Genomic DNA, 13,216 nt, shown 5'->3' with positions numbered 1-13,216 from the left:
AGGATTTTTGCCCCCCTAGGCGAAAGCTAATTTTTATGCCCCTTGACCCGGCCTGGAGTGTGCCATGTCAGGATGTTGGACAGACCTGATCTTAGTGATTGCTCCTGTCTGCCAAGGAGGTGGCGCTGCGCTCCTCCAGCAGAATTAAAAATGCTTATTATATAGTACGGGTGGGGGTTTTGCTTGATGGGCAGGTGCTTCGGATGGGTGCTTCAGATGCTGGCTATCTTTATTACAGTGGGCAGAGCGGTGCCCCCATCAAGAGGGCACTCTAGGCTGCTGCCTATTTTGCCTGTAGGCAGAGCCGGCCCTGCTGAAAGTAAATAAGAGAATTATGCAATGCCAAACCCACTTGCCATTGTTTTTTTCTTTATCATTTTTTCACAATTTTTTTTAATTTTTTGCTCAGTTTTGTATAATTTTTTTTTAAGTCTAGGTGGTTTTCTTCCATAGAAGATTACAAAGATGCTAGAGTTTATATGAGCTGTGTATACAGCCCATGGTGGAGTGATTCTGAGGCCGCAGATAGTCACAAATTATAAGCAACTGAAATCTTCACAAACAGATACTATCTGCACTCTTCTACATATTGAAAGTTTTTTTTAGGCGAATACAAGTGATGGCCTATCTTCAGCATAGGCCATCAATGGCTAATTGGTAGGGTGCCAACACCTAGCATCCCCACGATCAGCTGTTTGGCGTTGGCAATACCCAATGAACAGGATATGGAAGCAGTTGTTCTCGTGTCACTGTAATGGCAGCTCCGCTTACCTGCAGCTTAGCTCCTGTTAAAGTGAATGGGAGCTGACTGCAGTAACCAGCTCTGACCACTATGAAGTCAATGGAGCCAACTCCTTCCAGACCCATTCACAGATGCCGAACACCTGATTGTTGGTGGTGCTGGTGACAGTGTCAGTACCCTGCCAATTTGGGGAAAAAAAACCTTTTAATCATGGTGTAATCTTGTGATCTGCAATAGTAACAAATTTTACCTTTGATAAAAAAAATGTGCATTATTAAAGTTCCTAAAGAAACACTCCAGGCAAAATAGATTGGTCCTGATGGGGTGAACACCAAAGAATGGATACAATATTAAAAGCAGTTCCATCATTGAACACAAAAAGGACAATGGGGCCGTGACCACACATACTAAAAAGAGACCTGGCCACATGCAGTTCTTGGCATTGTAAAATATCAGCTTATACCAGAGTTTTCCAAACAGTGTGTCTCCAGCTGTTGCAAAACTACAACTTCCAGCATCCCATGTTGGGAGTTATAGTTTTGCAACAGCTGGAGGCACACTGTTTGGAAAACTCTGGCTTACACAGTAAATGGTTTAAAGTGGACCTGTGGCCAATGACCCAAAAAATTAGATTGCATGATCATAAATGTCATAAATAACTTAGGGTGCCCTGATCACACACCTTTTTACAGTTTCTTCTGTTCCTGAAATATGGGGGTTTATAATTTGTCTGACAATTCGAGGAATCAGTCAAATGAACTTAATTTTAATGATGGGACTATCAGGTGATGGGCGGGATTGTTTACTCAGGGCATGTGCATTAGGCATACACGCCCCTAAATGTCCAACATTCACACCCCCTGACTGTATAATCCCGCCCACCACCTGATTGACTGTATAGTCACTCCCATCATTAAAATTAAGTTAACGCCCATCTTACTGATTCCCCTAATTCCCAGACAATTTTTAAACCCTCATTTATCAGGAACCAAAAAGGCGTATCTAGAAACTAAAAATGTGTGACCAGGAATCGCTAAGCTATTTAAAGGGGTACTCCGCCCCTAGACATCTTATCCCCTATCCAAAGGATAGGGGATAAGATGTCAGATCGCCGGGGTCCCGCCGCTGGGGACCCCCGCAATATAGCATGCAGCACCCACCTGTAACTTCTTCCGGAAGCACTGGAGGATATCAGGCTAATTCCTCCCGACCACGAGGACGGAAGATCGTGACATCACGCCCCCGCCCCCTCAATGCAGGTCTATGGGAGGGGGCGTGACAGCCGTCATGCCCCCTCCCATAGACTTGCATTTAGGGGGCGGGGTGTGACATCACACGGGGGCGGAGTCGTGACGTCACAATCTTCCGTCCCTGTGGTCGGGAGGAATTAGCCTGAGATCCTCCAGCGCTTCCGGAAGCAGTAACAGGTGGGTGCTGCTTGCTATATTGCGGGGGTCCCCAGCGGCGGGACCCCGTGATCTGACATCTTATCCCCAATCCTTTGGATAGGGGATAAGATGTCTAGGGGCGGAGTAACCCTTTAATGACAATAAATCTCCTTTTTTGGGGGTTGTCCACAAGTCTTTTTAAGGATGGTGGTCTTGTGTATCTTTGGTCACCTGTACAGCCAACTATGAGTGATTCTGGTAAGTGAGTATCTATACCCCATAGGGTGGTGAATAATCAAATCGTCTCTATTGATTAAACAAAAACAGACAAGAAAATGTAGCAGGAAAAGCGAGGAGTAAGTGAGGCTATTAACACACATAATAGTATCTTTAAAGAAGAACAAGGGTCCACCTCGATCTGTGCCAAACAACCCTTGTTACACAGTGCTGTGGATGAGGTTATTAAGATGCAAACTGATGTATCCTCATCACTTGGTAAAGTGACGGTTCATGCCATCCATCTACATTACAACCAATAGTTTTTAGGTGATTCTCTAATGCCACGTCAACTTATGGAGTGTTACCTTAAAAAATATTACATAATAATTTTTTCTTCTATCTTAGATAAAACAAGGACACTCCCTGAGAGAAGGTATTTGTTGCTAAAGTAAAGCAAGCGTTCTACATTGTGGGGTACAGTCCATGAGGGCTCCATATCATAGAGGAAGAGTATATATGAATGTCCACTCTTGATCACCATTTTAATTTTATCGCGCTCCAGAATTCAGTGCAGACTTATATCTAAGCTCTGACACCTATAAAGGTATTTTGATACAGAGCTCTAAATATAAATAGAAAAAATAATTCTAGCCCTGTAGGTCCCCTACAGCTCCTCCTCCGTCCCCTGATCTTCTCTGGGTGCAGGACCTGCTTGCTCAGGCAATCATTGACTTCAACAGTGTCCTGTTTTGGCTAGTGATTGGCTGAGCGGGCAGGTCCCGCACCTCTTCTTGAAATCATGAAGAAGAGAAAAGATATTTGGGGGGGTGGGGGAGGATAAAAGTGAACAGCAGGAGCTACTAGGTTAGTATGTGTTTCTTTTCTATTTTTCCCCCATTCCAGCACCATATTATTTTTTCTTTACGTCTGGAACACCCCTTTAACTCTGTCTACATGGGGAATTTAAAACCCAGTATAAGAAAACATTAGATCAGACCACAATAAATATATTAAGTTAATCGTCATAAAATGCAGAATCTGAAAGCATCATGGTGTTAAAAGGTGGACAGTCTGAAAACTGATTAGACCCAAAGGGGGAGATTTATCAAAGTTGTATATGTCCCGCATCAATATAGACCAAACTACAGAGCATTAGGCCGGTCTATTTTGTGCCTAATTTATCAAAAGTCACACGGCTCTTGATACATTCTGCGCACGGACTTTGGGATCTATGCTTTAGACTGTATTTAAACCTGCTCCAGCATGGTCTGACATTTTGGCGTACTTTCAGCCGATGCGACTTGTCGCCAAAAAGTCGCTTTTGATAAATTCAGCACCAATGCATTTTCCAATGCATTTCCGTCTAAAATAGACTAGAATGCATCATGTTCTAAAAATCCTCTAAAGCAAAAGTCGCAAAAAAGGCGCACATATTTAGACTGCGACTTTCTGTGCGACGAATTTAGACAGGAAAAACAATTCTAAATCCTTTGATAAATCTCCCCCAAAATGTCCCAATGTAGGGACATTTTGGGTCTACTTCTAACAAGATTATGTCCATGTTGTTTTTTTGTTTGATCCATATCAGAAGAAGACCAAAGACATTACAGAAAACTTGGTAAATTATTGATGACAGATTGGTCAAATGGACAAAATATCCAACCTGGCCAAAATTATTATGTGCCAGATATCAGTTTTGTGTTGGTGTCTGGAACAATCATTTAAGTACAAAATGTATTGAAACTAATGGACTAAACTGTCCAACTTTCCTCTCCTATCCATTTCTTGTTAGGCCTCATTCACGCTAAGAGCCACTGTTGCAGGTTCATACAAAAGTCCCAGCCACTATGGGGCAGCATGTGGCACTATAAAGTTTGGTAAAGGTCCGGACACCATTATGGATACTTGACAATGGGGTCCATCGAATGGCAGAAAGAATTGATGGGAGAGATTTACTAAGCGCAATACTGTAGAATCCTGTCACATAGTGGTCCTGATCTACTATTGCAGCTGCGCAAGAACTTTGGTGCTGGTCTGACAAAAGGAGCATGGCCTTCATAATCATACATTTTACAAAAAGGACGTAGTCTAAATGCGCCAAAAATGTGGCATAATTGTGGTGCATATTTCTGGTTTAAAGTAAGACAATAGATTGAAAATTCTTTATTATATCTTGCGGAAGACTGTCTATTACTATTAGCCTTTGAAGACTGTCCGTCCATGACAATTTTACTAGATCTGGACCACTGTGTCCAAAATGCTACAAATGTATTTATTATGCATCTCAAGATTTTTTTTTTTCAGAATTTTGCATATCTGTCATAATTGTTTTTTTTTTACTTCAGAATTGTTGAAGTATATATTCAGCTGTGTAAAGAAAAGATTGTCAAATTGATCTAGAGTTTGATCTGAAGAGTTGCACCATATATTATAATAATATAATATAATAACCATTTTGATATCATTTTAACACTTTCGCAAATGATGTATCCAGTAACAATATTGAGAAATCTCTCCCCATTGTACCTATAGGTTCCAGGGTTGTGATAAAATTGTCGGCCAACGCAACCATTGCCATAACGTTTTCCTTTAAGCAGAAAAAGTGGTGGATAATTTTTACCCCATAGGCTTTGGCGTACATAGAAGAAAGGGGGCCAGGTAACAAATATCGACATGGGCTTCCTAAAATAGCATCTAATTTTTCCCCCCAGGACAGCAATGTCTATTATTTATTTCCCTTTACTTTCCATGACCCATTGGTCAATACCCTCTTCCATTAATTTGCTAAAAATGCAGATAACTGGATAGAGAAGTTTCCGCATAGTGTCTTACCATTAGAAAAAAAGAATGGGACCAACGAGGATGGGCCCCCTCTCTCCAAGGGCCCCAGTACAGCCACTATGGTACGTGCGCCCATAAGAAAACCATGAGGTCTTGGTAACCTGCAATTTTACGTCAAGCTAAAATTTCAGTGGAGTTGAAATGTTATCCATTTTTCAAACAAACTACTTATAGCTTTTGAAGTTTTGGTTATAGTAAAATAAAATAAATAAATAATATAATCCCCCCCCCCCCCCTCTCAATTTATACTTTATATCCACTATGCTGCAGAACCTACGCATTAGCATTATCTCAATGTAAAGTCCTGTACATAGACAACCGATTCCTGCAGCATTGAATCACAGTGGAAAGGTGAATTTCATACGGTACATGAGCAGACATGGCTATGACTAAACAGCTATAAACACACAGTAAATGCCCATACAGGTTTTTTTTTTTTAATAAGATGATCGTAATAAATCGATATCACATTCCAAAATAAATCTTTCTATCTAGTTGCTGAATATTTTCAGGTGGGCAATTCAACAAACTCCCAATAAAAACTAACTAGAAATCCGATGCTCATCTGCAGGCAGAATCCTATATTCACATGTGCATTACAAAATTTACAAAAAAAAATAAAAAATAATAATTAAAAATTAAATAAATAATGTAAAACATGTATTTTCTGACACAAAGAAGATAATTCAGAAGCCTAAGACGAATAAACACAACTATGTCTTTGAATACAATGTAACATGGTCTAAGCCAACATGGGCAGAGTCAATGTTATACGACAACGTGGTTGGAGTTGGAAGCAGAGTCAATGAAGATTGGAAGGTAGTGTCTAAGTTATGTACAACTCAAGAAATCTGGCTTTTTTTTTCTGGTCTAAGCCAAAGCACAGTGCCCCCTAGTGACCATGAAAGCTTATTTCTCAAAAAACATCAAATCCAAAAAGAGACAATATCCAGTGATGCCTTGTAACAAATCACACACGAGAAAACGAATACCTGACATGCGGGCAAAGCATTGGATTATTGTGTCGGCAGCCTTAACCTGTAATAATACATAGCTGGTGATTGTGTAGTACCATTTAGAAGGCGCTTTTGTTACATCTTTATAGATTAGTGTTACTTTTTTCGTTACAATAAGCGGTAAAAACGAGATGGACAGAAACATGTCCCGTTCAGGTAGAAGACAGAGGCACGGCTTAGAAAACAGCTGAACAAACACGTCAGCAACATAAAAAAAACTAAAATACACAAGCTCTCATATGTACATTGCATCTTTATGTACAAATCAACCTGTAAAGTGTGTGCAATCATGTATACAATAACCACATTGTATATACATATATCCCCAGCATATTGGACTGGATGTAACCTGAAACATTGGTGTGGCTTTTGAGGAATTGTTTTAGTGGAATGTTTTTTTTGTTTTGTTTTGTTTTCTTGGCTTGAGGTTCATAGGAAAGACGGGAGGTATGGTGGTACCTTGGTATCCAGTCTTCTGAAAAGGTACACTGGGTTTTTACACGTAGTCACAGGAATCCAAAGACTACGCTCTGCGCGCAACTGTACGGAAAATAAAGCTTGTCTATTCATAAGCTGCTGCAGCGTCATCTCTGAGCGGAGTTGACTTTGGAGGGTGACAGTGGGCCCGAAGAAGCAGAGCGGTGGACGGGAGATGAGGGGTACTTGATAGGACTCATGGACTCTGCGGTCTGGAGTTTCCATACGAGTTCTTCATTGGTGCGGCTTAACCTTTTCTTCTCTTTGCTCTCTTTTTCCACACTCTCTTGTAGGGTAGCATTTTCAACTGATAATTGCCTGAATTATAAAACAAGAAATAAATATAAGTTATAGTCTATGGTCATGTCATGAGAAAATCCAACACCTTAAAGGGGTATTCCAGGGAAAAACTTTTTTATTTTATTTTATTTTTTTATATCAACTGGGTCCAGAAAGTTAAACAGATTTGTAAATTACTTCTATTAAAAAAATCTTAATCCTTTCAGTACTTATGAGCTGCGGAAGTTGAGTTGTTCTTTTCTGTCTGGCAACAGTGCTCTCTGCTGACATCTCTGCCTGTCTCGGAAACTGCACAGAGTAGAAAAGGTTTGCTATGGGGATTTGCTTCTACTCTGGACAGTTCCTGAGACAGGTGTCATCAGAGAGCACTTAGACAGAAAAGAACAATTCAACTCCATCAGCTCATAAGTACTGAAAGGATTAAGATTTTTTAATAGAAGTAATTTATAAATCTGTTTAACTTTCTGGAGCCCGTTGATATATATATAAAAAAAAAGTTTTTTCCTGGATAACCCCTTTAAAGCGCAACTCATGTTGGTCTGGGCCAGGATACGCTTTTGAACCTGCTCACATCTTCATAGCCAGAGACTTGCCCACTGCTAATGTAAGCAGGATGTGTATTTCCCGGAAGTCCTGGATCTTCTTGTAAATCCGTTTCCTGGGCGCTTTATCAGTGGGGAAGTCTCAAGACAAGTATCCTGACGCCAGTCCAACAGCAGAGTTGTGCTTTAACTTGTGTTGTGCAGTGGGCCCCACATGTCTTAAGCAGGATTGGTACCTCATGTAAAGTACTATGAAATTCATTTTGTATTACCTCATTGTGATGTATTACCTAATATATATGTATCCGGTGTTAGTGCCCTAAGTGCACAATATTCTGTTGAATGTAAAATATTATATGGACTGATGGTGGTATGGGCAATAGGATCTGGTCCTGAGATGTTCACCCTTCCTGTATATAAATCTAGATTATCTATCTATCTCATATCTATCTATCTCATATCTATCTATCTATCTATCTCATATGTATCTATCTCATATCTATCTATCTATCTCATATCTATCTATCTATTTATTATCTATCTCATATCTATCTACCTATCTCATATGTATCTATCTATCTATCTATCTATCTATCTATCTCATATCTATCTATCTCATATGTATATATCTATCTCATATCTATCTATCTATCTATCTATATATCTATCTCATATCTATCTATCTATCTATCTATCTCATATCTATCTACCTATCTATATATATATATATATCTATATATATATATATATATATATATATATATATATCATATCTATCTATCTCATATGTATCTATCTATCTAATATGTATCTATCTATCTATGGTATACTTCTGCATTTTAGGGAAGGGGGGGGTAATATGTTTTTAGAGGTTTAGGAGATCTTTTTTGTTCTCATCTGTTAACTATTGATGTCTAATAAAATTATATTATTGAGTAATTTAGTACAGCATTATTACTTTTATTACTGACAAATGTTAGGTTCATAGGGTAGGAAAATTATGTTTAATTCAATGACTACATATGCATTTTGAATGCACAGTAATAGTCTATGGGAATAAGTAATATTTTTTTTTCTGTGTAATATGTGCAAAAATATATCTAATTAAATTTGTTGATAAACAGCGATCAACTATTTAACAACTTGTAATATACAACACAAACAATAAACAAGGTGTTTTTTTAGGGAACTGTGTCCCTATACAATATGAATGTAATTCCTTGGCAATAAATATGACTAATAAAGTATAACGTCATAATAAATAGAAGAATATTAAATAAGGACTTTAATGGATACTACTAAACACTTTACAACTGCCATAGACTCTCTTAAATAGACACTGACACAATTTTTTTTTTATGATAAGTGCCTGTTAATATAAGTGAATCTCCAATATACTTGTATAATTTTTGGGCCATTTTACCTTTGAAAATCCTCCCTAAAATAATGGCCACTAGGGGTCCCCATATCCTCTTCCACACTGCTGTCCCTCTGCAAACTGACTGTGGCAATTCTCTAGCTTAGTCAGAATACAGGAAGTGGGGGCGGGCTTAGTGCTGTGCTGGTCTGTCAATCACTCTGCAGAGCACAGAGGCTCTGTTCTCACTGAGGCAGAGGTTGACAGCAGTGTGTGCCATCTCCTATACAGACAACTCTCTTCATAATACTGTAGGGTGAAAGGGGGGGGGGGAGGTTGTCCATCACAGCTGAGTGTGTAGGGCTTTATGTATAGGGCTGCAGTAGTAAGCTGTTTGTGTTCAGCAGAGCTGAGTGTGTGTGTGTCCATCACAGTTGAATGTGTATGGCTTTGTGTAGAGGGCTGCAGTAGTAAGCTGTGTGTGTCCATCGCAGTTGAGTGTGTAGGGCTTTGTGTAGAGGGCTGCAGTAGTAAGCTGTGTGTGCTCAGCAGAGCTGAGTGTGTGTGTGTGTCCATCACTGTTGAGTGTGTAGGACTTTGTGTAGAGGGATGCAGTAGTAAAAAGCTGTGTGTGTCCATCACAGTTGAGTGTGTAGGGCTTTGTGTAGAGGGCTGCAGTAGTAAGCTGTGTGTGTTCAGCAGAGCTGAGTGTGTGTGTGTGCCCATCACAGTTGAGAGTGTAGGACTTTGTGTAGAGGGCTGCAGTAGTACAAAGCTGTGTGTGTCCATCACAGTTGAGTGTGTAGGACTTTGTGTAGAGGGCTGCAGTAGTAAAAAGCTGTGTGTGTCCATCACAGTTGAGTGTGTAGGGCTTTGTGTAGAGGGCTGCAGTAGTAAGCTGTGTGTGTTCAGCAGAGCTGAGTGTGTGTGTGTGTGTGTGCCCATCACAGTTGAGAGTGTAGGACTTTGTGTAGAGGGCTGCAGTAGTAAGCTGTGTGTGTTCAGCAGAGCTGAGTGTGTGTGTGTGCCCATCACAGTTGAGAGTGTAGGACTTTGTGTAGAGGGCTGCAGTAGTACAAAGCTGTGTGTGTCCATCACAGTTGAGTGTGTAGGACTTTGTGTAGAGGGCTGCAGTAGTAAAAAGCTGTGTGTGTCCATCACAGTTGAGTGTGTAGGGCTTTGTGTAGAGGGCTGCAGTAGTAAGCTGTGTGTGTTCAGCAGAGCTGAGTGTGTGTGTGTGTGTGTGCCCATCACAGTTGAGAGTGTAGGACTTTGTGTAGAGGGCTGCAGTAGTAAGCTGTGTGTGTTCAGCAGAGCTGAGTGTGTGTGTGTGTTCCCATCACAGTTGAGAGTGTAGGACTTTGTGTAGAGGGCTGCAGTAGTAAAAAGCTGTGTGTGTCCATCACAGTTGAGTGTGTAGGGCTTTGTGTAGAGGGCTGCAGTAGTAAGCTGTGTGTTCAGCAGAGCTGAGTGTGTGTGTGCCCATCACAGTTGAGTCTGTAGGGCTTTGTGTAGAGGGCTGCAGTAGTAAGCTGTGTGTGTTCAGCAGAGCTGAGTGTGTGTGTGTCCATCACAGTTGAGTGTGTAGGGCTTTGTGTAGAGGGCTGCAGTAGTAAGCTGTGTGTGTTCAGCAGAGTTGAGTGTGTGTGTGTGTGTGTCCATCACTGTTGAGTGTGTAGGACTTTGTGTAGAGGGCTGCAGTAGTAAAAAGTTGTGTGTGTCCATCACAGTTGAGTGTGTAGGGCTTTGTGTAGAGGGCTGCAGTAGTAAGCTGTGTGTGTTCAGCAGAGCTGAGTGTGTGTGTGTTCCCATCACAGTTGAGAGTGTAGGACTTTGTGTAGAGGGCTGCAGTAGTAAAAAGCTGTGTGTGTCCATCACAGTTGAGTGTGTAGGGCTTTGTGTAGAGGGCTGCAGTAGTAAGCTGTGTGTGTTCATCACAGTTGAGTGTGTAGGGCTTTGTGTAGAGGGCTGCAGTAGTAAGCTGTGTGTGTTCAGCAGAGCTGAGTGTGTGTGTGTGCCCATCACAGTTGAGTGTGTAGGGCTTTGTGTAGAGGGCTGCAGTAGTAAGCTGTGTGTGTTCAGCAGAGCTGAGTGTGTGTGTGTGCCCATCACAGTTGAGTGTGTAGGGCTTTGTGTAGAGGGCTGCAGTAGTAAGCTGTGTGTGTTCAGCAGAGCTAAGTGTGTGTGTGTGTCCATCACAGTTGAGTGTGTAGGGCTTTGTGTAGAGGGCTGCAGTAGTAAGCTGTGTGTGTTCAGCAGAGCTGAGTGTGTGTGTGTCCATCACAGTTGAGTGTGTAGGGCTTTGTGTAGAGGGCTGCAGTAGTAAGCTGTGTGTGTTCAGCAGAGCTGAGTGTGTGTGTGGCCATCACAGTTGAGTGTGTAGGGCTTTGTGTAGAGGGCTGCAGTAGTAAGCTGTGGTGAACAGTGAGGAAAGCTGTAGGGGGGAGACTGCTGCTGTCAACCTGGCAACTAAGGGACAGGAAGTTTACAGACGTGAGGACAATCATCACCACTGCCTGTGAACGCCCACAGAGTTTAGGAGAACAGCAGAAGCCTATCCAGGAGATAAGGGGTGCTTACAGCACAGAAAAAAAAGGCTGGACATGATCAGAGACCATTACCAAGTATGACTGCAGTGTTTTTTTTTTTTTTCTTTTTTACGCTTTAATACAAACTTTGTAACAAAATTGTTCTTAGTTTCCTTCCTTTATTAATTGTTCTTTTTACAACTTACTTTCCCTTTAATGTCTAGAGCAATACAGTCCAATTTCTTGTATTACAAAATGTTAACTGTACACATAATGTTCTAATTGTACTTGACGATTCAATAAAAATACTGTTGGATGGTTTAAAAAAAAAAAAAAAAGTTGATAAAATGAACTGCAAAAACTGCAGGAGGCCATGTTCCCACACATTTTTTCTCAATGTCATCTTTTTAATTGATAATAAAATGCTATTTTTTTGTAGCCGTCTATTGCTCAATAGACTTTATTTTTTTTTTTTATAGTGGCCATTATGTAATACTGTATGTGCATTCCAGATGTTTTTTTTTTTTTTTTAAATTGAGTTCTATAAAACTTGTAAACTGAAAGAAGGTATGCGAACATATCCATACAGTGGAATATATATATATATATATATATATATATATATATATATATATACATATAGTATAGTATGAATGAATATATGGGAATATGTATGGCATGAAGAAAAATAAAAACAATGTGCAATGTCTAACTCCAGCAGCAATGTTCAGATAAGGAGACAGATGGGTGGAGTAGTGCATTGTGCTTTTGGCTGCATAAGATAGCAGAAGATCATACCGTGTGTATTAGATATAAAATACACAAAACAAAAACAACACAAAAGTGACTGGCAACAGCTGGAGGCACACTGGTTGGGAAATGTTGCCCTAGAAGTTCGTACCTGGTAACTACCACGTTCTTGTCAATGCGGGCCCTCATGTCTTCATTCTGCTGTTGAAGGACCTGTATTTTTTCCTCCAAGACAACATTTATTTCAGCCTATGAAAGGAAATAAATGAACAGATTATTATTATAATGTCAATAGCAAAGGCAAAGCAGCAGCACCTCTCTCACTGGATCCCATTCTTTTTCGTGATGCAGCGTCATCCTCTTGGCCCCAAAACTGTATCAGTAAAATCGACCCCAGCGCCACTTCTTCAAAAAGTTGTTGAAAAGCTACAAAGAGCTTTTACTGAACACCGTCATGACGTTTCTGCAGAGCAATCCGGCCTTTATCGAGCCATTACCGCACATATATGCCCTGATTTACTATTGTAAACCCGACATGTTTTGTCGGGTTGTGCGCCAGATTCTGTCTCATTGCGCCAGAAATGAAAAAAACTAAACAAAAAAAAAAAAAAAACTCTCCATTTTACTGAGGAAACCTGAAAAAGGGAAATCTGGGAAAAGGGGTGTGGTCACAGACAATGGGGCGTGTCCCCGACATTTTAACAAAAAAAACAACAACATATTTACTAAGGTTTGCACTAGAGATGAGCGAACTTACAGTAAATTCGATTCGTCACGAACTTCTCGGCTCGGCAGTTGATGACTTTTCCTGTATAAATTAGTTCAGCTTTCAGGTGCCTCCGGTGGGCTGGAAAAGGTGGATACAGTCCTAGGAAAGAGTCTCCTAGGACTGTATCCACCTTTTCCAGCCCCCCGGAGCACCTGAAAGCTGAACTAATTTATGCAGGATAAGTCATCAACTGCCGAGCCGAGAAGTTCGTGACGAATCGAATTTACTGTAAGTTCGCTCATCTCTAGTTTCCACAGAAAATGTGGTGGATTTGAGCTGAGGAAAAC

General features: G+C 40.6%; 1 protein-coding gene across 3 annotated transcripts in view; it reads right to left on the bottom strand.

Annotated features, from left to right (window-relative positions):
• Window positions 1-2,282: 2,282 nt before the first annotated feature.
• Window positions 2,283-13,216, bottom strand: part of MTUS2 (microtubule associated scaffold protein 2) — a 697,108-nt gene continuing 686,174 nt past the window's right edge. For all 3 annotated transcript variants that reach the window (XM_056561844.1, XM_056561842.1, XM_056561843.1), the window contains exons 14-15: window positions 12,312-12,409; window positions 2,283-7,001 (exon numbers count right to left, since the gene is read on the bottom strand). In XM_056561844.1, the coding sequence (XP_056417819.1) occupies window positions 6,791-7,001; window positions 12,312-12,409 (309 nt within the window). In that variant the 3' untranslated portion in view covers window positions 2,283-6,790. The remainder of the gene's footprint in view (window positions 7,002-12,311; window positions 12,410-13,216) is intronic.

This window comes from Hyla sarda, chromosome 2 (genome assembly GCF_029499605.1).
Source record: "Hyla sarda isolate aHylSar1 chromosome 2, aHylSar1.hap1, whole genome shotgun sequence".
NCBI lineage: Eukaryota > Metazoa > Chordata > Amphibia > Anura > Hylidae > Hyla > Hyla sarda.
Note: the sequence above shows the minus strand (reverse complement) of the source record. Positions and strands in the feature narration are given on the sequence as shown.